This window comes from Chironomus tepperi, unplaced genomic scaffold (assembly GCF_022539635.2).
Source record: "Chironomus tepperi strain 1889 unplaced genomic scaffold, CSIRO-AGI_Ctep_v1 contig_359, whole genome shotgun sequence".
NCBI classification, from domain to species: Eukaryota; Metazoa; Arthropoda; class Insecta; order Diptera; family Chironomidae; genus Chironomus; species Chironomus tepperi.
Genome location: NW_027226481.1, coordinates 407,233 through 432,990, shown reverse-complemented (window position 1 = coordinate 432,990; position 25,758 = coordinate 407,233). Strand labels below are relative to the sequence as shown.

Here is a 25,758-nt window from a genome sequence, read left to right as displayed (position 1 = left end):
ACTCGAAGATTTAGGTGAGTTTTGGGATTTTTGGACTAAAAAATCCTAGGAAATTGAAGAATTTTGTCCAAAATGAAGTTGGAGTCAATACGCTCCTGCTGTTAAAGAGTTAACCCAAATCTTACGTTACATGACGCTCAATATCAATTAAACAACTCTTATCATTAAATTCATAACTCTAAATTTTCCTCCAAATATTATCGAAACCAAATCATCTAACATTTTAATTCTTAAAATTCACCAAAATAATGAAAATTTTGTTAGACAACATAATGAATTTTAAAAACATGAAGTTTCATGAATTAATGAAACTCAAATTAGCTATCTCAGCTGGATCAAGTTCTATTTTCATTACGATATAAATTACGATGCGAAAAATGGTGAAAATTTATGAATTTTTCATCTAGCAAAAGTTTTTAATTATATTTTATTAAATTAGCTAATAAATTCAAATCATCTCATTATGATGTATTAAATGATTCATTTATTAAATATGAAAAAAAAAAAATTGGAAAGTTTCGCATGTCTGACTAATTTTATCTTACTCGAATTCGTGTCCCGAGTTGTCGAGTCGCAGCAAATGAAAAAATAGATAAGGAACAAAAAAAAGAGAGATGATTTATGAAATCATGAGAAAAAGTGACAAAAGCAATATGAATCTTTTCACTTACTTCACACCATGACACATACCAAAAAAATATATAAATCACAATTGTTAATTTTCACAATAAGCTACGGTAATGCCATAAAAAACAAGCACGTTTGTATTTTAATAATCATGCAGAACAGAAAATATAAAAAATTACAATAAATGGCCTTTAATTTAATTCCTGGGTGGGATGATAATTGATTTTTATTATATAACATTTATAATTTATGCTCATTATTCTACTTTCTCTCTCCTCCTATTATTAATGTGTGATATGTGTCTATGTACGTATACTGTTTGTGAATTTCATTTGTAGAAAGAGGAACAAATGAAACAGCACTTGTCGCATGACAGGATTCATAATGAAAGGATATTTTTCAAAGCTTTTTCTCAATGTTGTTAAGAGTGGGAGGATGTTAAAGCTAGTTAAAGATATTTTATAGTCAATTTTTCTAGGGTTAGTCTTTCAACATTGAATTGTTAGTCTGGAGTGTCGAGTTTAGCGTAGATGTTTCATAGATAATAGATTGATTACGTAATTTAGAGTAAGTTAGTACCTATCCGAATAGCACAAATTGGTCAATTAATCCAAAATATGGCACCAGATTAGTGTGACCCTGCACTAAGTCAGAGTCGCGTCAACCTGGCCTGGTATTGCATTTTCATCGATTTGTGCTATTCGAGCTAGACTGATAGATATAAGTCCTGTTTAAGTTACACGCGACTCACATCAGTCTTCGGTTAGCTAGATGGTGAATTCAGGAGTGTATCCAGTGAAAGGAGGGTTTGACTTCCAAAAATTTTGACAAAATTCTTCAATTTTCTAGGATTGTCCAAGACAAAAATCCGAAAATTGCTCCAAATCTTTGAGATTCCCTTCACTCACTGATAACTGCATCATTACCATTAGTCTGCTTGTATCCAGCTGTTTACGTTCATATTTGATATTTTGGTAACTTAAATTCTACCCAAAACAATTCAACATAAGTCAAAATCCACCAGACAACTGAAAAGTTCATTTCTCCCATTTTCCCTCAAAACAAAATCCAAACGCGCTACGGACGTCTTCTTAAACAACATCCTTAAGCTGTATACAGACACGCGTGTGTCTACAAACTCGAATAAAATGCACAAAACAATATCTATTAAAGTGAATTGTGAGATTGTAGTAAAAGAAAAAAATTCCGTAATATTTCGTAAATCCACTTAAAATAAATGAATTTCTTCCTACGTGTCTCCTATTTTTATCTCTCGTTTACCGGCAAGACAAGAAAGGAAACATCTTATTCATTCTGGCGTGCGAATAAAAATATGTGTGTGTGTAAATGTGTGCTTTTACAATTTGTTATTGCGCTTAAAATGAAATTAAAATTAATGGTACTTTAACATTGTTTTCGGAAGTAAAAAAACGTAAATTTGTCTTCATTTTGAAAACAGAAAAGTAAAATGATAGAGTATGAAATGAATGTAAATGAATAGATAATGATGATTGCTCTCATATTGCTCACTTTAATGAGAAAAATTAAATTTTTTTTAATTAATATTTGATTTATTGTTCAAGAATAATGAAATGTTTCATTCCATTATCATTTCAATATTGCCGGTAATTAACGAGTTTTAATTGTTAAACTTTAATTGTTTTATTAAAATTGAATGAATCTCCTCGGGGGGATATTTCTATAAATCATAACAATGTAATTCTGCTCATTTGTGTAGAAAATTAATTATAAAGTTGTTATGTCTGAATTGAATGTTATGTTTAAAGCTAAATGGTAATTATTGATTATTAATTGAAATTCTTGGAGATTAAAAGCGTGGAGGATACCAGGAAATACCTGGAGTGATTACAGATTGAAGACAACAAGCGTTACTTACTTCTTACTGACTTCCTTGGCTGGGGCGTACGGTCACCCATTGCCACGTTTAGAGAACGTTTGTAGACAGCTCTATCTTTCGATAACATCTGCCTGTTCTGGATATTAAGAATTCTAGCGTCCTTATGGGAAGCTGATTGCAATACGCATGGAAAACCGAACTTAACAAGTTTAAATTATTTAATGCTTTTGCTTTGTACATTTGGTTTTGCTCTGGAAGTAACAGACTCTGTTCTTTACTGAATTGAATGGCACAAAGCATCCAAAAAGATCAGAAATGTGAAATACGAACAGTATTTTGCTGGCTTGGTACCAGGATTACGTCAAATCCGACCATTTCCTAATTTGAAGCTAGCTTAACCAAACCTTTTAAAGCATTAAAATAGAATTTCACCATGAACTGCATTCCTGCATTTTCTGCAATTTAGATCCGTAGGCCTGAAGTTTTGAGCTAAACCTTATAGTCTATTCCAAGCTTCAGACCTGCGTTTTTTGTCTGCAAACCTGCAATTTTGGACGAATTCTCCTTTAAAGTAACTTCAGACCACCCTCCAGACTTAAAGACACCAACAAAAAATTTATTGGCACATCCCATGACCCAATATTCGATATTCTACCTAAATTTCCATTCAAAAACCTTTAAACCATAAATTATTCACATAACAATGTCATCTCATACCTTTAAAAATACAAAAGTATTACATCCAAAAATAATATACCATAAGAAAGCAAAAAATACTCCCATGGGAATCAAATAATAAAATTACCATGCTCTATTCTTATCTAGAAGAAAATAAAAATTCATAAATAACAGTCGCAAAATGGAACCTTTTTTCTTTTTACATCCAACAATTCAACTGACTTACGTGTTCACCCACAACTGTATATATATCTCAAAACATAAAATCTTTCCAAAGAAAGTACGGCATGTGCTCACAATATTATGTATTTCCTCTACACACAATGTACCTTCAACCATTTCATCTTGAGCTCATAAATTGTTTTGTTATCTTAGTCTCAAATATGGTGTATATGTGTACATGAAAAGCTCATATAGAAAGAATATATATCGAAGCGCCCCTCAAGGCATTACAAAATGAATGTAAACTGACGAGGCATGTAACGGCTTTTATCGTAATATATTACATCGATTCGGTGAGAATCAGTACATCATGATACAGGGGTGGGCACTTTTACAGATGGTGTTGGAGATAATCAATGATGAGATCTGTTGATAAGGCTGACTTATTTGCTATTGTTGAAATGCCTAAAGACCTGGAAAAATTTGAAAAATTAGCAATCCCTTGATCAAGATTCCTACACGTTCACTCAATTGAGACATTTAAAAAGTAGGAAGAAGTAAGACAGAATGAGAATTGTAAGGATATAAAGATGTGAAAATTGTATCGACATGAATGAGAAAAGGAAATTAAAGAAAATCGATAACTTTGATAATCATGATAATACTAAATTACAAAACTAAGAAATGGTTTGGGGAAGTCAAAACATAAACAAAAGAGATAGCTTCATCTCATTGTTGGTTCTATGCAACATTTTTGAGAGCTTCTGTTTCTGCAAAGATGAAGAAACACTTGAATAAGTTTGCTATTTGAAAGAGGAATTTTAATGTATTTTAAGACATTATTGAAATTCTTATCGAGTTTATTGGATGTTGTTATTTAATATAAAATTTTGTAATAGTTGAGATTGTTGTAATAAGTTGGATGTATGTTGAATGATAAGGGTTTGAATATCAAAAGGAGTTTTAATTGTTTTAAAGCTTTTGGAATTTAAATTAAAGCTTTTTTGTCATCACAATGAACATGATTTTAAATTGGATTTTCTGAATCTTGGTATTTTGTAATGTTTAATCTTATTTTTGGGTAATTGTTAAACAGAAGGATTGTATTGGAAGTGATAGAATTGTACTTACTATTTGAAATATGCATGTGGTTACAAGCAATTAATCAGCATTAGCTTTCATCATTTAAAGTTATGTAGAATAAGCCGCTAAACCTTCTTCATTGACTCCAAATGGAAGCCGCTTCCGTTTGACGTCCATATGGCTGCAAAAAATAGGTTTAAAGGAGCCTTAAAAGCTCTGTGGTGGATTCTTCTTCATTTTGTGTCATTCAGGAAAGATCCATAATGAATCGTATATTGATGTATACTGATTGAATAGAGCAAGCTTAATGCATTGTAAGTCAAGAAGTTGATCTGATTCTTTGATTTCGAACATTACACACTAACTAAGTAATTAATTTCAAAAATATGTATTTTAATAATAAATTTCACTAACTAAGTAATTCCAGGCAAAAAAAAATGTGAAAAATTTTGTTAAAAAATTTCCTGCTCTAACAATTTGCTCAACATTATGTAGAATTAGAAGTATTTTGAAGCATCAACTGGACATTAACTTGCCATTGACTAGTTCTAACGTATTTTTTCCATTTAGGTCTTTTCCCAGAAATTCTAAGACATAAAAAAACAGCAAAAATTTATTCAGTTGGTTTCATTCATAATAAATTGCTGGACAGGAATCTAAATTTAGATTTCTTAGAAGTGTTTTTATGAGAAAAATATATTTACAGCTTTTAAGGATGAAAATAACATTGCTAAAAATATACTTTTTGTCAAGACTTTATGAGCATAGCTGTTTATTTATGAAATTTCTAAAATTCTTGATTAAGCTTTAGTTCCTTTTAATTTTCGTCACATCCCCACAATGAAAGATTTTGAAATGTCAATGTACATAGCAACAGACTTGTCAAGCTTCCGAAAATCATAAGTAGGAGTACCAGCTATCAGCAGTTTGATGAAGATTATTATGAAATATTTTACCATTTCTAAAAATCTGAATAAGGAAATTTTTCAATGATTTTAATTCTCAGTAGCGACATTTTAGATTTTCCATGATTTTGCCTTCAGTGCTAACCTACATACTTTACTAAAACTTGAAATAAATTATTCACATTTTCAGTATCAAGCTTATCACTTGTAAGAGATGAAATATTTCATAGCAAAAATATTTGCTTCATCGTTCGTTTTTCCTTTCCCGTTAAATCTTTCATTGTTTATCCTTATAATAAATCTCGTAGAGCGTCTTTAAGTCAGCTCATAACATGACATGATTGCATCAATTTAGATAATGGTAATTTGTAGAAAATAGAAGAAAGAAATATTGACAATAAAAAATTTGTTTTCCATTAGCTTAGTTTTTTGTAAAGGATGTTGATGAATGGGAATTTATTTGTCTGGAATTCTAGGTGGGGAAGCGAGTAGTTTGCTTGGAGGTGATGCAATGGATGTGATTTATTATTAAGTGAATTTAATAATTTTACTCCAGAGTGGCACAATGGGAGCAAACTGCGATTTTTACTTTGAAAAAAGGTCGATATCCGTCTTCAGGGTACCGTCAAGACAACTTTGAGTCATTTGTGGATTCGGTGATGCAACAATGCCTTAGAGAGCACGATGTGCATTTCGGGATTAACAATAATAAAGACTCCGCGAAGCTAAAGCGAAGCTTCCATTTGGTTTCTTAATTTGAAATTAAGGATTACCGCTTATCCTAACTGGCAAAAACACAGCATTTGGGTACTATGGTGGTATTTCTGTACCACGAAAGTATGCTGTTTGTCTGTTAGGGTTACTAGTCCGACGGACCTTGTTTTAGCCAGATTCTCGTTCGATTCCATCACACTATGTGGCTTGGATTGACGGCAAGTTGAAACCAATACTTCCCACCTATAGTTAATTAGCAAGATCAGCAAGACTGCTCATCACACACAATCGTTCATTGACCCAAATAAAATCAATTTATGCGCACAATAATCCAACTTTAATTCATCATTTCAAACTCACTTATTTTATACTTTTTCTCCTCATCTTTTATATGCAAATATATTTATACTCATATTATTTCTCGTCATAAAATTATGTGATGTTCTAGAGCAATAGAGAGAATAGAGGAAAAATAAAATATTTTCTACTATCATTTTTCATTGAATGAAAAAAACTTTATTTTATGTATATGTAGAGCATCAATCGAGATTCCTCTCCATACATAGTTTTTTTTCTCTTCATTTAACTCACATAAACATCCACAAGCACAGACACTAGTCGTCTATGTTTTTTTGAAAAAACCATTTCTGATCCTAAATCATCAGTCAAACAATATTTCCATACACTGTTTGTGAGATGAATAGTAGATGTGTAGATGGATGAATGGCATTGTATTAAATAAAAGTGTGCAATGTATCATATGTCACACAACGAAGGGGGAGAGGGAAATTAAAGTTATAAATTTTTTATAACCTTCACCATACATGAATGTCTCCAAAAAAATACGAAATATACATAAACATAAAATGTCATTTTTTTATGAAGACACAAAAAACGGAAAGAAGAAGGAACAACTTTTTTTTTCGAAAAAATCAAAAATATGATACATTTGAGGGATATAAATGGGGCTTTAGTTAGAGCTCAACTGAATAAATTTGTTTCGCTTCTCTTTTACTTCTTATTGTTATTTTTTCTCTTTGCTCTTTCTTGATGCAATAAATTATTTTATTCTTTTTAATACAAGGCATTGTCACTTTTGTTCATTAAATGGAATCTTGATTTATATCGTTGACTTGATATATGTGTGGGATTTTTTGTGTTATACATTCAATAATGTTGTTTAGTTTGTTGTAAGTTTGGGGGACGTTTTGTTGATAATATGGATATAGGTATGGATGGAATTAGTTTTAGAGTGTTGTTTATGTGATATAACAGCGAAAGTTATATGCAGAGCTTGAAGTAGACTCCAATTTTGCATGAAAAAGTCCACTTGAGACGACTTTTCCATACAAAATCCTAGTCGACTTTGAGTTCTGGTTTTATGTGAAAGACTTCAAATTCCTCTCATGCAAGTCCTTATGAAACAACAAATGCCTCCAAAATAATTCAGCACGCCCTTAATTTTCATAATACTACAAAAAACCCAAATTTATCAACAGACAGTTTTTTTGCTTTCTTAAACATAAGTCAACGTTACTCCTTTAAATCAAATGTAATTACCCCTATTTATCAAAGGAAAAGACTCTCGACTCCTTAAACTTTTAGACAGGGAAATGAAACTTCTGGATTAGACATGATAAAACGATAAGGACTATGGAAAACATAGGCTTATACATTCATCTTGCAATTGTGAAAATTGAAAAAGTTATCATTTTTAAGATGAGTGCCTGAGCATTGGGTAATATTAGAATAAAAGACAAAGTCTTTGACAATTTATTAACTTTTGGATATTTTTCATAAAGAAAAACATATAGTGTTGTGAGAGGCAGTAAATAGTGTATCAAGGCCTGGGTAATCTTGCTATTAGTCGCTATTCATCAAATTTGATTTCCCTTTCCATGCAATGAGAAATTTGCGATAATTGAAATCTGATTTTTTTAAAAAGAATTTTGAGTCAAAAGCATCATGAACAATTAATTTCGTTTGAAAATTTTTGCAACAGAGAAAGGTCTAAAACGATATAAAGTCTCAACTGAGCTCGAAATGTATTTAGTTAATATTTCGAATAGCACATGTTGAAACAGCATCAGACAAGCGTATCTCTGGCATGGTGCCAAACTTAAACCGTATACGTCACAACGAATACGGTTTGGTTCCAGATTTTTGATCGATCAACCGATAGATTTGTGCTATTCAAGTATGTGTCACTCGAGAATTTATGATTTCTGATCTAAAAAAGAACAAAAATTTGCCAAGTTCATCAAAAATATAATTAAAATCCATAGTGTGACGCCCTTGAAGCTCATTGTTTTCTGAACCCACTCCAAGAAATTTTGATTTGAAGCAAAAAAATTGTTCCTTTATTTCTCAAAAGATAATGGAAGAGGATAAACATGAGAGACAAACAAAAGTCTCATTCGTTTATCATACTTTAATCTTAATAAATTGTTTTTCATCTTTCATTCATTTTTCTTTCTCCTTTTTTTCTTGTAGATTTTTTTGAATGCGAAGCAAAGTGAAGGAATTGAACTTTAAATGTCACTCTAGGAGGAATCCAGCATGCGAGACTTAAAGCATAGAATTAGAAATGATTTGAAATTTAATCCAATGCTGAAATTCAAATCAACTTGGAGCGCAAATTGGCAATAACAATGCAAATTTTGATGTGAGCAGCAGAAACACAATCTGTGAGAAGAAAAAGGAATCAGAGACGAAAATAACAGCATCAAATAAAATATGGCAGCATATTGGAACAACTTGAGGCTATTTAAGTTCATTTTCGGTTACCGATTATTTTTCGTGATATTAATTTTCATGCTGAAATGCAGAGCAACACGATTGGATGGCTTGGATTCAATGAACGGCGAGGACATTCACCATAATATTGAATGTCCTGTATCGAGTGAAAATTCTGCATGTCCATGCTATAAATTCGAGGATGGTAAGTTGATTTGAAATATTTTTTGTGGATATTCTCTCAACGCATCCATAAACTAAAAGTTTAATTAACTCTGTTAGTGTTCGGATTACATTCAGATTAAATTTATTTTGACATACATTTTCAATTTTTCTAATTAAATTTTTTTGTTTTTGCTGGTTTTTGCGTCTCTCTCTATGTCATGTGAAAATCCTGACTGAATTGAATTAGATTGGACATTTTTTTATCCGCATTGTGTGTCATATGAACCATTAATAACAGAATGTATGGGGAAGGAATAACGAATTTATCTCATTATGTTTAATGAATATGAGTTGATGGAGCATTACGATGAAGGTTATGATGGGGGCGCATTTCTGATTGGATGAAGGATTGCAAAATTTGAGAAATCATTTTAAGAATTTACAGACTTTTAAGGTTCTAATTTGAGACCGGTGGAAAAAAATCTATTTTATGTTCAGCTGTCCATCGCTACCGTCTGTTCCCGGCGCTCATCGGCATTGGGCGGTATATGCATGTCAACACTGCCCTTCAGTAACTTAATATTATCCGTTTCAAAGTTTTCATGGTCAAAAAGTCACTTTTCAAGAAGTAAAACCTCCTTAACCTGACCATAGGAGCCTAGGAGAGTTACGTAATAAGCGTAGATTCACGACTCCTCCTTCTATGCTTTGCATCATTGTCCGAATTTAAATCCATCAGCCCATCACCGACAAAACGTATCCATATCACTCCTAACTCCTAGCTCAACAGTATTTAAAACTTTTTTTTAAATGAAAATTGTGAAATAGCTTTTTTCACCATACATAAAACATCAATTTAAAAGCTTATGGATTTAATAAAAATTATTAAATTTTACATAATTGAATTTAAATTAGTTTGATGGGTGTACCATCAGTATAGACAGTATAGGTAGTGGTTTTTGTATTGACATTAGTAAAAGTGAGATATTTTGGATAAAATTTGTTTTAAAATTGTAACTAAAACTAATTCGACTTGATTTTGTATGGAGTTGAGTCTAAAATCCAAACAAAATCCATTTCTGACTTCTAGCTCTGCTCAAATCAAATTACAATCAATAATCAATGAGAAATTTAATTCAATTAGCCAACACCTCCACATAAAATAGATAAATGATATTTTATTGGATTTATTTTCAAGTCTTTATTTTGAGATAAGTGAAGAAGAACTACTTTCTGTAGATATTCAATAAACAATTGATATTTGATTAACATCCACGCCAAGTTCTTTTTTGACATTTTATAATTTTGTTATCATGTAATCTATCTTAACTTTTCTTATTATTTAGAGACAGCACGTGGATATTTTATATTATTATTTGTGACATTTTCAAAAGAAATGATTTCATGTGACATTTATTATATTGTTAATATTGCTTGATGACTTCTTTTAGTCATAAATCTTCAATTACTTTTCATTTACTTCTCCATGGTAGATTTTAAAATGTTGAATGATGCATACGAGTCCTTAAAGAGCTTGAATATCAAACAAATAATTCAATATTAGGTCAAATATAAAGTTTTAAATTAAATCCTTACATTCATCATATTCTCTAATGAAGCTGTGATGAAGTTTTCAAACAAACACAATTTACTAGCCTTTCGAGCTCTCATGATCATGAGGAATAGCTTTTTCTGCTGTTTGATGGGTTTTCCGATCCAGTCTGAGCCATATGCTCCATAGAAAACTTCTAGACTCTAGAAATAAAATCAGAAAATTTATAATTTAGCATTTTTATGTCAAAAGTCATTCAGTGAATTTTTGTAGCTTTCATATTGTTCAGCAAGCGATACACTGTAGCTTTAGCAATAATTCTCAGAACAATTGAACCAAACAGCACAACGAGTTCACTAGGGCATCACTATGTCACCTTATTCATGGTAAAACATGAAAATTTTCCAGACAATAACTGATTTAAAACCATTTTTACACCAAAGCATTCAATTCACCGCAATGTGCCGCTTATTGAAAGCCTTATCTTAGTAACTCTGGCCACTTTCAGGTAAAACTCATAAATTTGCATATTCAGTTAGTTGTCAAATTTTGAATAATGAGCACTGCACTAAGGATTAGTAATCCAAACAATATCCCTAAGTTTTCATTGTAACTGTGCGATTAAATCAGTGTTTTGTTTATATAAAGCCTTAAAACAATTAACTCCATACCATTTCCGCAATTCTTCCACCAAAATATTGAATGAATACAAATTGCGAGCCTCCAGCAGTTGTCAGTAGCATATCGTTAAAGAAACTCATGGGGCCTCGATTGCCTGCAAACATTGACAGCAACAGAAGTGCCCAATTTATATACGACACAATGTACTCGACTAACATATGATATCGGTAGATATTGTTTAATTTCTTTGTGACGCTGAAAGTTATGGCACAAAAAAAAATATTTATTCACGTCATTTTGTCACATAATTATATGTTACCTCAGGATATCCTCATGTCTTCTAATATATCCATTAAAAATTTCCTCATTTTCAAGTGAAAGAGATTCAAGATCCTTTCCCAATGCACGAAATTGTCCACCGAGATATAAAGATGAGATAGCATAAATGAATGCGACACCCATGAGCCAGCACAGCATAATCATACGTACAGAACATTCCAGGACATATATTATGAAACCATCATAATATAGAAATGACATTTGTGGTAACGCCATTGGCGGTGGTAAAATTAATGATACATTATTATCGTTATTCGCCAGCATATTGAATCCATATTCAAGAAAAGGTGAAAAGAGTTTAGGCACAATTGCCACTGGAAATATGAAAGTGACCAATTTTATCATAAAATGAATAATATCAACGATCTCAATTAGAATATCCATTTTTATTAGTGATGGAGTTCCTTTCAAATCTTTACGAATAAATTCAAATGCTTCAACAAAGTGTTCCTCACATGATGTCAATCGGATAAGGAATAAAATAGCCATGATACATCCCGTAGTGTTCACAATTCCATTTTCTATTGACTCGCGTTCTGGATGAAACAAGACTTTGATTAGAAACAAAACACAGAAAGATGACAGCACTGATAAGATTAAATATCTCATCGGCTGAACTTTTCGACTTGGCCAAATTCCCATTTTTGTGAAAATTTTCTCAAATATGTCGAGATATTTTTCGTAATCCTTCCAATCGGAACTCATCTTTTCGATTAAATTGTCTTCAACGTTATGAGGACTTTCAACTTCTTGCACTCAACTTTTATTTCATTTCACATTTCGTCTTACATTATTAAAGTTTCAAGTTATGGGAAAATAAGGAGAATTGAAAACAAGTTAGTTCGAGGATAAAAGAAAGAAAAAAGTTATTTGTTTCTTTTGTGTCACAAGGAACAAGTTGGATGGTTATTTGGGTTTTCTGGGATATTAACGCAATTTTGAGTCAATGAAACCATGAATAGAGTTCATCTACTTGACCATCAAGCTATGTATTCAATTACAGCTAATAATAATAAACATCTATTATAACGGTCATTTGAGATTTGAATAATATTTATTGTTCATAGTTGAAAACCCCTTTTTCATACAAAAGTTCAATATTTTCTTGAATTCCAAAGAATAAACATCATTTTGGTTAAATTAAATCAGACACTAGTTCCTAATTGACCACTAAAAGACTGACAAACTGCATCAATAACTCCCCATTCTCCCAACCAATTGCTAAAAGCAGCGACAAAGTGTTAAGAATTTCATTTCTTTCTTCTTTTCGCATTTCATATGGAAAACATTTCTTTTTTCTCGCTCGACAAGAAAACTTTCCCGAATGAATTATTCATTTAAGTGTGAATCTTTGATAACTTTATTCATCAACATCGTCATCGACAAGCAGCTTTTTAAAGTAATAAAGTGAAAGGAATAAGTTTAACAATAGTTTATAAAGAATGTTGATGCGTAAATTTGTTGTGAGAATTATATTGATGTGTTACAATATAATCGTAGGTGTGTCATGGCGAGTGTTGAGGCTGTTGTGAGCTTTTGTGAATTTATTGGGAATTTTGTATTTTTGTGGGGAATTCTGAGAATTTTTTGAAGTACACGTGGGGCACGTGGCTTTATTTGAAAGCTACATGGAGTTTGGAGTCCGTTGAGGAACCACTAGAGGTAGATATGACTCTAAATGATGCAATTTATATCAGAATTTATGAATTTTCTCAAGAAACTAACCTCAAAGCTTCTTTAAGTACCCAAAATCCCATCAATCTAATTTCCTTTATTTATTGTCATTCTCAAATATCCTCAGATGAATTGAAACTTTCTCCATTCAATTAAGTATGCTTAGATAACCCATAGCCTATGACATGCATTGAATCAAAATAACCCCTTAAAGGTAAAACTTTTGTTGAAAATTTTGAGGAAAAATTTGTCTACAAAATGTGTTTTTTTCTCTTTTTCACCCATATGTGTTATTTCTGTCACTTGCTTGTGCCATAAAAAATGCAAAGGTTACCCCCCAGCCTATCATTTTCCATCATAAAAGTTACCCCTTGTATCGTTATTTTATGAATGCCTAAACTTGCGGTTTTTTTTGTCACACCTCAATAAATTTAAATACATGATGTAACATGATAATATAAGGGTGCTATATGTACGTCGACTTCATTGCTAATGATCCCCTTTCTCTATCGATGCGAAAAAATGTCACATCAAATGTTTGCTAATGTGTTTTCACATAAAGATTGTAATATGTCAGTTAGTTAGATGAAGGAACATATATATGATAAAAAAAATTTTTGTGGTAAATGGCATGCAATCGATTTGGTTTTCTAAATATTATCATTTAATCAGACATATTGTATAAAAAATGAGGGAACTAGAACATGTGCTGAATTTGTTGGAAAATTGAGTAAATTTAGTTTGAAAAACTGTTTTTTGATGATTTGTTGGATAAGTTTGTCGAAGATGCAAAAGTTTTGGTTAAATAATGTAGGAGTTGACTTCATTGATGATAAAGTTTGTACAACAAACGAAAAGGATTGCTTAATTGATTTGAAATTCTGAGTCATTAAAGAAATGACTTGATTTATTGATGCAGTTATCTGGTTTATTGATGGAACATTCTTTGGTGATGCAAAACTGTAAATTATAAATGCTTCAAAGATGCAAAATTATAATTTGCAGATTCAACATTTTGCTTCAAAGATGCAAACATCTGCTTCAAAATACAAAGTTCTGCTTTAAGGATACAAAATTCTTTTTCAAAAATGCAAAGTTCTGCTTCAAAATGCAAATTTTAGCTTCAATGATGCCAAAATCAATTTAATTAATGATAATTTTAACCTAAATATTGCGAATATTGCGAAATTTCGCTTCATTGATGCATTAATATGATACAAAAATGTATTATGTTACTCATAATTCAAGGAATAGCTAAATCCATCAATATTCCATCAACTCCATGTAATTTAGAACATAACAGAGTCCGAAACAATAAAATATATATAACAATAGAATTTTAAACATTGTAATTTTCCCAATAATCGATAATCATCCTTATTCTCATTATTTACAGGCCTGTTTCTCGAATGTCCTGGCATAACGAGTTCACTGTTACGTAACAATCTGCAAAATATTCATTCACCTATTCAATCTCTATCCATATATGACTTCGATCGTACGGTAATCACATTGGGAAATGATTTATTTTCATCATCATCATCATCATCGTCATCAATGGATATAAAACATTTGCAATTTTCAAATTCAAATATTCAATCATTAAAGGATAGTAGTTTAAATAGTTTAAAAGATTCATTGGAAAGTCTTAGTGTTGTGAATGGAAAATTAACACATGTGAGTATACACTTGACCGACCTATTGTGATCAAACCTCAAAATGAATGAGTCTTGAATATTCAGCATAAGAAAATCTAAATATTAATTTTGTATCTATTTTAATTAGCAATTCAAATTTATTAGACACATATTAGAGACACTTATACGACCTCATATAAGACTATTAAGAATTTATGAAAATCCAGTTATCTTCCAAGTGATACAATAAATGATGCCATTAAGAGAATCTCTTATACTGTCCATTTTAGGGGGTGATTGTGAGAAAGCAAAAAAAAGAGAGAATTGTAATTGCAAAATAAATTTTCTAAGAGCCTTATTAAGTTAGATCTTGGATATTATAATGAATGAGTCGACTAATATCTTTATCATTTTATGGACAATTAAATGGCTTTAATGTGAAATTAAAGTTGAAAATGTCAGAGTGAATAGGAAGTGCATTGAGAATTGAGAAGTAGCTATGACGTTGATTAAATTTTAATGATTTTTTGGTAGGATTATGTTAGATTGATCTATTTTGGAGACAAAAGACATGAAAGTATGATTCTGAAAGTGCAATAAACTTTTTGATTGCAGTTAGCGCTGTTGGGAAAGCGACTAAGAATAGCTTTTTTAATTGAAGTACTTAAATCTGCTTTAAATCAGCTTCTTAATTTCGCTGTAATTAAAAACTAGATCTCTGCTCATACAGCGAAAAAGCGGCAATGGTCTAGTTAGTTAGGTAGCCGGGAAGTCAACTCAAAGGTCCAGGGTTTGTTCCCAGGGATGTCTAGTAGAATTTTGGTGCTTTTTCGCTGTTCTAGTCACTCTAACTCAGTTTGTGTGATTCGCGACACACAAGTTGTGTCAATCTAGTCAAAAAGCTTGAATAGTTGGCTTAAAAGTATACTCAAATCACCAAAATAGCCCTAGATTCCGATATCTAACATTTCAATACAATTCTTCTAATATTCCATAAAGATATTCAATATAAACCTTCAATTGACCCATCAAACTTAACTCAAATCGACGTTTTATTAATATTTGATGACTATTCCATCAGATCCACAGCTACAGCAAGCACAAAAAGTTACTTATTTCTCTCTTATTACGATAACTACTCATTCAAATTGCAATAATAATAAAAAATGAAAGCTACTAGCCATTCATGAATATAAGCATTAAATAGAATTTTATGGATATGCCAGAGTTAAAACGTTTGCAGTTACAGCAAAAACATCTTGTGTATATGTATATATGTCTAAAGCAATTCAGTTCTCTCTTTCGGTTTCTGCATGCTTGCTCCTATTCCCATTTACTTGTCAGCATAAATAATTTAATTTACATCGTAGATCTCGAAGTTCCGTAATACAGTGAATGAAAGGAAATACGATAAAAACGAGACAAAAGTGAATAAATTGTTTAAGATATATGGCAACAAAAATATAAGGCAAGAAACAAGAATAAAAAATCGTGAGAAATAAGGAAATAAAATTTACTTTATTACGCTATTATAGGAGATGAAATGGAAAGGACATTAAAGTGATGATGACGATATCGTGTTTAAGTGATTTTTTGTATATTTTGAAATATTTTTACTGTCTTTTAATTTACTAGAAAATATTTTCATTTGACTATCAAAATTAATTATTTGGGTGTCTTTGTTGATGACTTTTTGATGTCTCATTTAGTTAAGGAAAGTCCTTACTTCCTACAATTTTATTGACGTATCTTACAATTTATGGAGTGAACAAGAAGAGTTATGGGTGGAAGGAAGTGGTTCGTAGGTAGAAAAGGTCTTTTAATCCTTTCAATGATGAGTGCTTTGTGACTTGATGGGAATGGAAAGTAGATTGGATATTTCTAATTAATTTGCAGACTTGTGTTTCTTTTGGATGTCGCAATTTCCATGGAAGTAAATAAGTTAAAGTGGAAGTCATCATTGTATCGACACTATCAATGCAATCACTCTAACCATCAATGTTAGTCAGAGGAATTGCGGCCTGGATCGGTTTTTTAATCGATCAATTTTTGCTACTCGGAGCTAGGTTATTGAACTTAGATTCCCACAAAAGAGTGTATTACTGATTGTTGGTCATCACACTTATCTTCTAGGAAACAAAGACCTTTTTCGAATAAACTGATTCAACTCCAAATGGTTCAATTAGTCCATTAAGCTAAATTTCAAGGAAACAGTCATTGAAACTTGATTTAAACGTCCAAGAATTCTAAATTTAGACATAATCAACAATTAATTGGAATTCTAATTTTTCAATTAGACCTAATTTAACATTAATTTGCTGTCTTTAAATCAAAAAGCTTTAAAGGCTCAGCTAAAGCTCTAGTACTTACTTACTTTGCTGGCCGTATAGATCAACTGTGATCCATGGCCTTCCTCAGATGTCGCCTATAACTAGTTCTATCGCCGGATTCCGCCTGTCAATTTCCAGTGCCAAATGCAATGCTGTCTCTATCGACAGCTTTCTTCCAGGAGTTCTTCGGTAAACCTCTTTTATTAACATTAAATCAAAGCCGCCTCTGTTTGGCGTCCATATGGCTGCCAAAATTCATTAGTGTTGCTCGGGTACAACCGTATCAGATCCTATACAGAAATCTAATTTATTTTCCAATTATTCCTCTGATAAATACATCAACAACTAAATGAAATAAATCAAATTGTGTATATTTTATTTGCAGAATTAAATGTTTACAATTCTTATTGTAACTCAAATTATATTAAATTTTGTAGCGTAAATTTGATTTTACGATTTATTGAGAAGCGTGAAAATCGTGTATTTCCTTAAGTTTTCTTAGAAAAACTTGAAAATTTTCTGAGATTTTCTCATAAAAATAGCTCTAAAATCACATGAACCCTAGCTCACTGCAACTAGAATTCCAAAAATTACTCATGCCAATACAAATTTTCAATTTCAATTAAAGTTAAACGGAAATTCCTTTTAAATCCCACCAATTTTTCACACCAGCAATGATGCATTAATTTTCCGGTTTTTTGCTCATTATTTAAAATTGAAGGAAAAAGAGGGGAAAAAATTTATTTTTCTTTTTCGTTCCTCTCTAAAATAACAATGCGATTCCGACATGAATTTTTCATCATTTAGTTGCTCGCTTTAAAGAGACCCTTTTTCACATCCTCTGCTATTCAGATGCGAGAGCTCAAGATGAAAATTTATTTATTTTTATGAGTGACACATTTTATATTGTACAACAAAGTGCGCTGGCTGTAGATCTTCATGATTTTATACAACAATGAAATAATTTATGACCTTTCTTGCATGAGACTTTTAATTTTTTGTTGGAATTAAATTTTAAACACGGCATCATCTTAAATGAATCCCATGGGTTTTGCAGCAAATGAGGATCCTTGTTGGAAATCTTTTTGATTAAATATTTTGGTGCTTCTTATTTTTTTATTGTGTTTTGTGGGGGGCAAACTTATGGATTTATTGCAGAGTCTTGCAGAGTTGTAAGGGACAACTTGTCACCTATCGACTTTCTATCACAGTCATTGCATATAGAACATTAAACAAATTTGACTTCATGTAGGCTTGTCCAGCCAAAGGGCAAATTTTCTATCTTGTTCATGGGCTCGGTCTCGGATTCGAGAACCCTTAATTTCAAGATCAACTCTTCCTCAAAAATGTATAGGCTATTACCAGATCTCGAAGTTTATTCAACCGACTTCTTTTCGACTCTAAGTTGACTCGACTTGAACAACTCGACTTAAAATTGACTATAATTCGAATCGAATAGACAATAACTAAGCTGGCCTTATTCCTCTTTTTAGCCAAACTCCTTTAATTTACCAGAGTTTCTCACTCACTTCATTCTAAATTTTGCTGTTTCATCACATTCTGACTACACCTCTGCCTGAATGCAACTTCATTTGAAGTCAAATTGAATCAAATTCGAGCTCAGGTCTCATTTATACTCATAATATGTAGATTTTACCATTTTTCACTTTCCAAAATGACCTAAATGTATCTGCACAAAAGATATCTGTTGTTATGGTAAATAATTTGAAAGATAGAACAGCAAAAATGAAGTAATGAACGAGAATTTAAAAATAATTTAATAAGCGACCATTGTCACCCATACCAAACATCCTAAATTCCTTCCATTTCTTCCATTCCACTGAATTTTTTCAACTAAAGTAAATTTTACTGAAGAATTTAACGCAATTTTACGAAAATGGAAGAAAAAATCGTTAATTTTTTTTTCTCTCCATTTATGCATGTAAATCCTAAAATCCCCGCAAATCACCGTCCTTTTAAAAATCTCATCCTTGTTCTCCATATTCAATCTTCCGTCGCTGTCGAAATCATGGTTACTTCATGTCGACTATTGTGATTTAGTTATTTCCTAAAACTCACAAAATAGAATGTAAATCTGTTGAAGATAAAAAAAAGCACAATAAAAAGAGACGTACAAATCCACAATTGAAAGCGAATCACGTCGAGCAATTTCAGTTCAGTCTCGTTGCATCTTTTTTTTTTGAGGTTTCTTAACTAGCAAATATTTGTACAGAATGGATAGCAAAATATATATGGTATTAGAGTGCTTTTTATTCATCGCGTATTATTTGAGATTTACTGTAAGCATTGTGATTGAGAATAATATGGTACTGACTGGGTAGTGTGCTTAGAGCTTATTGGCAAGTGGGGAGGAAAATTAGGACTTGGTCCAGATTGTTATAAGGAAAATCGTGGATGCTTAGGATGAAGGTTTAATGATTAAACCCATATGGTTCGGCCAACAGCAGCAGGTCTGCTATTCCTGAAGTTTAAATGCACAGGTCTACAGTTCTCGACTGTATCTTATAGTTCATCCAAGACAGCAAGCCTAGTTTAATCAAATATAGTTGATTCTTAATATTGTCATTACTATAAATCAAGACTTTCATTCAAATAAACTTTTAATTAACTATGGAACGGAAGTAGCTAATTTTTCATCTTTTTCCCATTCTCATTCACATATTCAATTTTTAGATACCAACAAAAACTCTGTCATCAATGCAGAAGCTAATTGTACTCGACTTTGAAATGAACGAGATATCGGAGCTAGCAGATTACAGCTTCTACAATCTCCATCTAGTCAAATTAAATTTAAAGGGAAATTTATTAGAGACATTACCGGAGCATGCGTTTGCTGGACTAGAAGAGTCGTTAGCTGAAATTGATTTATCCGAGAATAAATTAGAATCATTTCCCATCATTTCATTAATTAAAATGGACTATTTGAGATCATTACGATTGTCCGTAAATAAAATATCGTCAATTCAGCAGGATCTAGCATTTCAGCATTTCAATTCGCTGATATTTCTCGACATAAGCTCAAATTACCTTGAAACATTGAGCAGTGATTACTTTCGTTACTTTCCATTTCTACGAACATTAAATTTGTACAATAATTACATCGAGAATGTATCAAAGACTTGCTTCTATTCGCTGCGTGAGCTTCAACAACTCGACATGAGTCATAATGATATAATTGAGATTGATGCTCAAATATTTGATACAAATAAGCACTTGAGAATTGTTGATTTAAGCCATAATCACATACATTATATAAATGGTGTCTTTATGAATCTACCAGCACTTGAGGATGTCCTATTGAGTGAAAATAATATACTCGAATTATCAAATAATTGCTTCACAAACTCAACATCAATTCGTGTAATTTATTTGGAAAACAATTCCATACAGCGACTTGATTTTTATGTATTTCATACACTCGTCAATTTAGATCAGTTATATCTCAGCAATAATTATATCAAGACCCTCCCACCGACCATATTTGAGTATAATCAAAAACTAACATCGTTGACATTAGATCATAATTTAATAAAGGAATTGGACGATAAACTCTTTAGTAGTCTTATAAATGTACGCGACATTCGTTTAAATGATAATCGTATAGAACGTATTGACACACGACTATTCTCAGCATTGAAAAATCTCATGGAACTCTCATTGCAAAATAATCAAATTAAATCAATTGAGCCGGAAGCATTTCGACAATGTCATCGTCTAAAGTACATCAATATACAAAATAATGATCTTGTGGATATTGAAAATATATTCAATACAAACTCATCACTTGTCTCAATACAGATGAATAGTAATTTAATTAAATTCATCAACCATAAATTATTTAATAATCAATTTAATGTTCAAGTATTGTGGTTGGAAAATAACATGTTAAAGAAGCTGGATAAAACATTATTTACAAATTTACTTCATATTGAGCGTATGCATTTGAAGAATAACAGCATTTATCAAATAGCTGACAATACATTTGATAAAATGATAACATTAAAGTATTTAGATTTAAGTAAGAATGAACTTATGGCTATAAATGTGAATATGTTTGCCAAACTCGTCAAGCTAGAAGAGCTTTATCTCGGTGACAATTTATTTCACAATATTGAAGCGAATTCATTTGGAAAAATGAAAAATTTAAGGACATTAGACATCTCAGAAAATTTATTGCATGTATTGCAACGTGACCTGTTTCAAGATCCACTGCCATCACTATATCTACTTAATTTACGTCAAACGAATTTAAGTAAAATCGAAACAAATGCATTTCGTGGTTTATCAGGTCTCAATGAGCTCAATCTCGATGGTAATAGTCTACATTCGTGGGATATAAAACAAATTGATATACCAAGTTTGCGTGTATTGAAAATATCATCAAATAATTTTAGTGGTTCAGCAATAAAGGAGAATATGTTTGATAAATTACCATCATTACAGACATTAATTATGGTCAATTGTGGAATATCACAATTACCAGATACACTCTTTACACGTACAACAAATCTTGTACGTATTGATTTAAGTCGTAATGAATTACGTATCATTAATCGTAATCTATTTTCACGTTTAAATGTTTTTAAGGAGCTTAAATTAAATGAGAATATAATTAATGAATTTCCTCATATGGCCTTGTCAAATATATCAACATTGGAGATATTGTCACTTTCACATAATACAATCAACTATATTGACTTTTTTAAGCTTAACGGATTACCAAATTTACGTCAATTGGATTTAAGTTCAAATATTATAACATCAATCAGTGGCTTTAATACAGCACATTTACCACATCTTGACATGATTGATTTAAGTGGAAATTCACTATTCTCATTGCCGAGTAATTTTTTTCAACATTCAATTAGTCTACAACGTATAGATTTGTCATATAATCGCTTTATGCAAATACCAAGTATGGCATTATCAAAAAATTCATTGGCACGTTTAGCGTGGCTTAATCTCACCGGTAATCCACTTGAAAAGATTTATACAGGCACAAATAATGATGAAAAATATCCATACTTGATCGAATTGCATATACGTCTGACAAACTTATCGATTTTAACAAGTAAAGACTTTGAAATGTTTCCAGCATTACAAATTTTATATTTGACTGATAATCAAATTAATCGTATATCGCCTGGTGCATTTGTAACATTATCAAGTCTACAAATATTGGATATGAGTCGTAATGTTATTGAGATATTGCCAAGGGAGCGATTACAAGGACTCTATCAATTGACCAAGCTTAATGTGTCGCATAATAATCTAAGAGATTTAGAGGATTTCTCACAGGATTTGAGTATGCTTGCTACACTCGATTTATCGTATAATCAATTGACTAAAATTGATCAACAGACATTTGATTTTTTGGTGAGCTTAAAGCAACTACTACTCACCGCTAATCGTCTTACAACTATACCAATGGAATCGTTTAAAGCATTGAGAAAACTGGAAATGCTTGATATTAAACGAAATTTATTCGAGACGATACCATTGAAAGCATTAAAACCATTAGAGACACACATAAAACATTTGTGGATTGCAGGTAAGATATTATTCTTCTTTTTTTTGTCTTCTTAGCTTTTTTGTGGATTGTGGGTATGGTGTGCCAACAGATATTTAGGAAATCAGCGTCATATGGTTCTTATATGGTCATCACTAGCCGTGGTTGTATGACGAATTGTTCTGTTATTTAGTTTTATTGTCGCATTGATTAATTGTAGTCCAAGATGACTGAAGTTAGTTATGCATATCATTGGCTACCGCTAGCCAGATGTACTTAACACCTTCTTATACCAGGCTGAGCAACCATGGGCTAATACTAGAAAATACCAAGCTTTTGAAGCAAATACCGCTGATACCGCCTAGATTCTCAGCTTGGTCCTTTAATTGGGGTGCTATTCAGTTAGATATTGAAGTAATGATCCAGATCATATGAACCTCGACCCAACTTTGACATCCTTAAGTCACTAGAGTTCTACATTCCAAAAATTATCTATTGGCACACCCTCACTACCCTCATAGAAATGTATTTTATATGCAACGTATGAAGTTCTCAATTTTTTTATAACATGAGAAATGTGGAAGTGGAAATGAAATAAAATGTTAGGGATATCCCATTGAAATGACGGGATATGGGTGTTTTCTGGATTAATTTAGATAAATGTCGTCAATTTATTGGTTATTTGGGCGACTAGTTTTTGTTCCTAATATGAAGGTATTCATGCTATATTAATCTTAATTGACAGATCCAATAATATCTAGTTTGAATGGAATATTCACAGAAATTAATCCAAACTGTATGGGCAGTTCATGCTAAGCTCCTTTCACTCACAAAAGCAATCTACTTTATTTGATCTTTTGAGTAGAAAAAGTCTCGACAGTAAATTCCCAATAAGCACATTAACAAATTCCCCAATTGACCTAAATATCATGTCTTGTTAATTGCGAGACTAGCCACAAGTATTTTGCTTCATTGAGACGGAAAGAATTCAGCAAAACTATTCACAACACACCCAAGCCACCACAGTAATTTCCCAAAATGAAATAATCATTTCCACCACTTCATCCCACTCGTAAATCAATACCTTCATACTTTTTTTATGTTCGATGATTGCTTTTTAATTGAATCAATATTTTTGCGGTGAGACTGGATGAAATTATGGATTTAATAACAATTTATTTTTTTTTATTAAATTTTTCTTCCCCATTTCTGAACATGAAAACCCATCCGTAATCATCATCAACAATAACCATGATGGAATGTTTACTTATGATTTATGTACGATGTAAAAAAAATATACAGAAAATCCAATTCATTGTTCATGTGAATCACAAGAGCTATGGGAGTGGTTGCATGACCACTTAAAGTGGAATCTCTTACAAGAGCCATTGTCAAGTGGAAGTCGATTGAATTGCAATCAACCGGACAATTTAAAAGGAAAAGATTTTCTAAAAATGGAACCACAGGACTTTTGTGACGCACCATTGATAATGAAATTAGCCATTCAAGATATTCAACCATACTCGGTGCTCGTATCATGGCAGAGTCGAGATCATTCGGGATTAAGTGGATATCAAGTGATTTATCAATCTCTTGAGGTTCATGATGAGGTAAGGAATGAGAAAAATAATTTTTTTATGTTCATTTGACTGGTTAGGTTGGTCATTTAACTTGAGATGATAGCTGTTTGGAATGGGAAAATGATAAAGTTTTTCTATGTCTGTAAGATTAAGTGGTATGGAAAGTTTATAGACTAGACTTATTATTTAAATGCTTTGGGGATTGCTTAATGACATTTTGTGTACAGTCTTGATCATTTCTAGTCGAAGACTTGCTTTTGTCAAGTCAATTCCATTCTTAACTTCAACTAATCTTCTAATTTGATTTATTTCGCAGGTTAAACCAATGTTCCTTAATCGTTCATCGAATTCAGCACGACTAATAGGACTAGCATCAAACACACTATACCTAATATGTGTCCTTGGTGTTGGTAATTGGTTAACATATCAGAATGATTACAATAACAGCGAAAGTGCTGCAAATAATTTTATATCAAGTATAACAAATTCACATAATGAAGTCTATTCAACATTGCCCGTGAGAGGACTACTTACGGAATCAATGACATCAAGATGTACACAAGTTCGTACATTATATACATTAAGTAGTGTTATGGCAATGGATCCATCGACAACAGCAGGATTCTTTCATGCACTATTAACACGTCGCTTGGGACTCATCGTTGGCTGTGCACTTGGTATATTCGTCTTTATTGTTCTCATCTCTGTTCTCGGATGGCTTAAAATTAAAAAGCGAAGAATCGAGCAAGCAAAACGACAACAAATGCCACAAGAGTTTGTATCTTATCATTCATATACAATATCCCAAGATGAGCAAGCACATTGCAATAATAATAGTAGTACACAAAATTCACATCATCAAAATCACATCGTAAAAGATACCTCGAAAGATTCACTATTGAATAATTTGGCAAATTGTCAGCATCATCATATGCATAATTCTCATGGGCATCCAAATTATATTTCGGGTACTGTTATGGGAACGACAACTATTCCAATGTAAAATACTTCTTTCTCTCATACAATCTGTTTTATATATGCTAACATTTTTTTGTAAGAGTAAATAAGTAAATAGTGACGATGACGTGAAGTGTTCTTTATAACTTAATGGAAGTTGGCATTAAAATGCAGTTTATATTGTTTTATTTGAATAACGGTTAAAATTATTTTGGATTTTACAAAAATAATCATAGTAGCAAGCCCCTTTTGTTGTTGTTTTGATTTATTGTGAAATTTTTGGTTTAAAGTCAAAAATTATTGCAAAAGTACATTAATTTAATTATTAGACACTCAGCATAGCTGAAAATAGAGACTTTATACATTAAAGATTGAGATTTAATCAAATAAATCAAAAATTGGACATCCAAAACTTAAAAATTGACAAAGAATGTTTTACAGAGTAATTTTTCAACATCCAGAAAATCTACAAACACTGCCAACTGCAATTTAATGCTAACTTACATTCTGTATGTCTCCCAATAGTAAAATTTTGTAGAATGACGACGAGAGTTTATAGCAAAAATTTAAATAACTTTTCCAAGCACGAAGCTTGTAAGACAAAAAAACT

At 31.6% G+C, this 25,758-nt stretch overlaps 1 protein-coding gene across 1 annotated transcript; it reads left to right on the top strand.

Annotated features, from left to right (window-relative positions):
* Positions 1-8,543: 8,543 nt before the first annotated feature.
* Positions 8,544-25,310, top strand: LOC139094921 (chaoptin). The gene is made up of 5 exons (XM_070646157.1): positions 8,544-8,968; positions 14,511-14,791; positions 19,776-22,653; positions 23,914-24,221; positions 24,508-25,310. Exons 1-5 carry the CDS (start codon positions 8,764-8,766, stop codon positions 25,192-25,194), a joined length of 4,359 nt encoding a protein of 1,452 aa, XP_070502258.1. The 5' UTR covers positions 8,544-8,763; the 3' UTR covers positions 25,195-25,310.
* The last annotated feature ends 448 nt before the right edge of the window (positions 25,311-25,758 follow it).

Bases quoted from the DNA above. Each gene is read 5' to 3' on its own strand.
- LOC139094921 (XM_070646157.1), top strand. From the start codon at position 8,764: ATGGCAGCATATTGGAACAACTTGAGGCTATTTAAGTTCATTTTCGGT. The intron at 8,969-14,510 runs GTAAGTTGATTT...CATTATTTACAG, and splicing joins ATGCTATAAATTCGAGGATG to GCCTGTTTCTCGAATGTCCT. The intron at 24,222-24,507 runs GTAAGGAATGAG...TTTATTTCGCAG, and splicing joins CTCTTGAGGTTCATGATGAG to GTTAAACCAATGTTCCTTAA.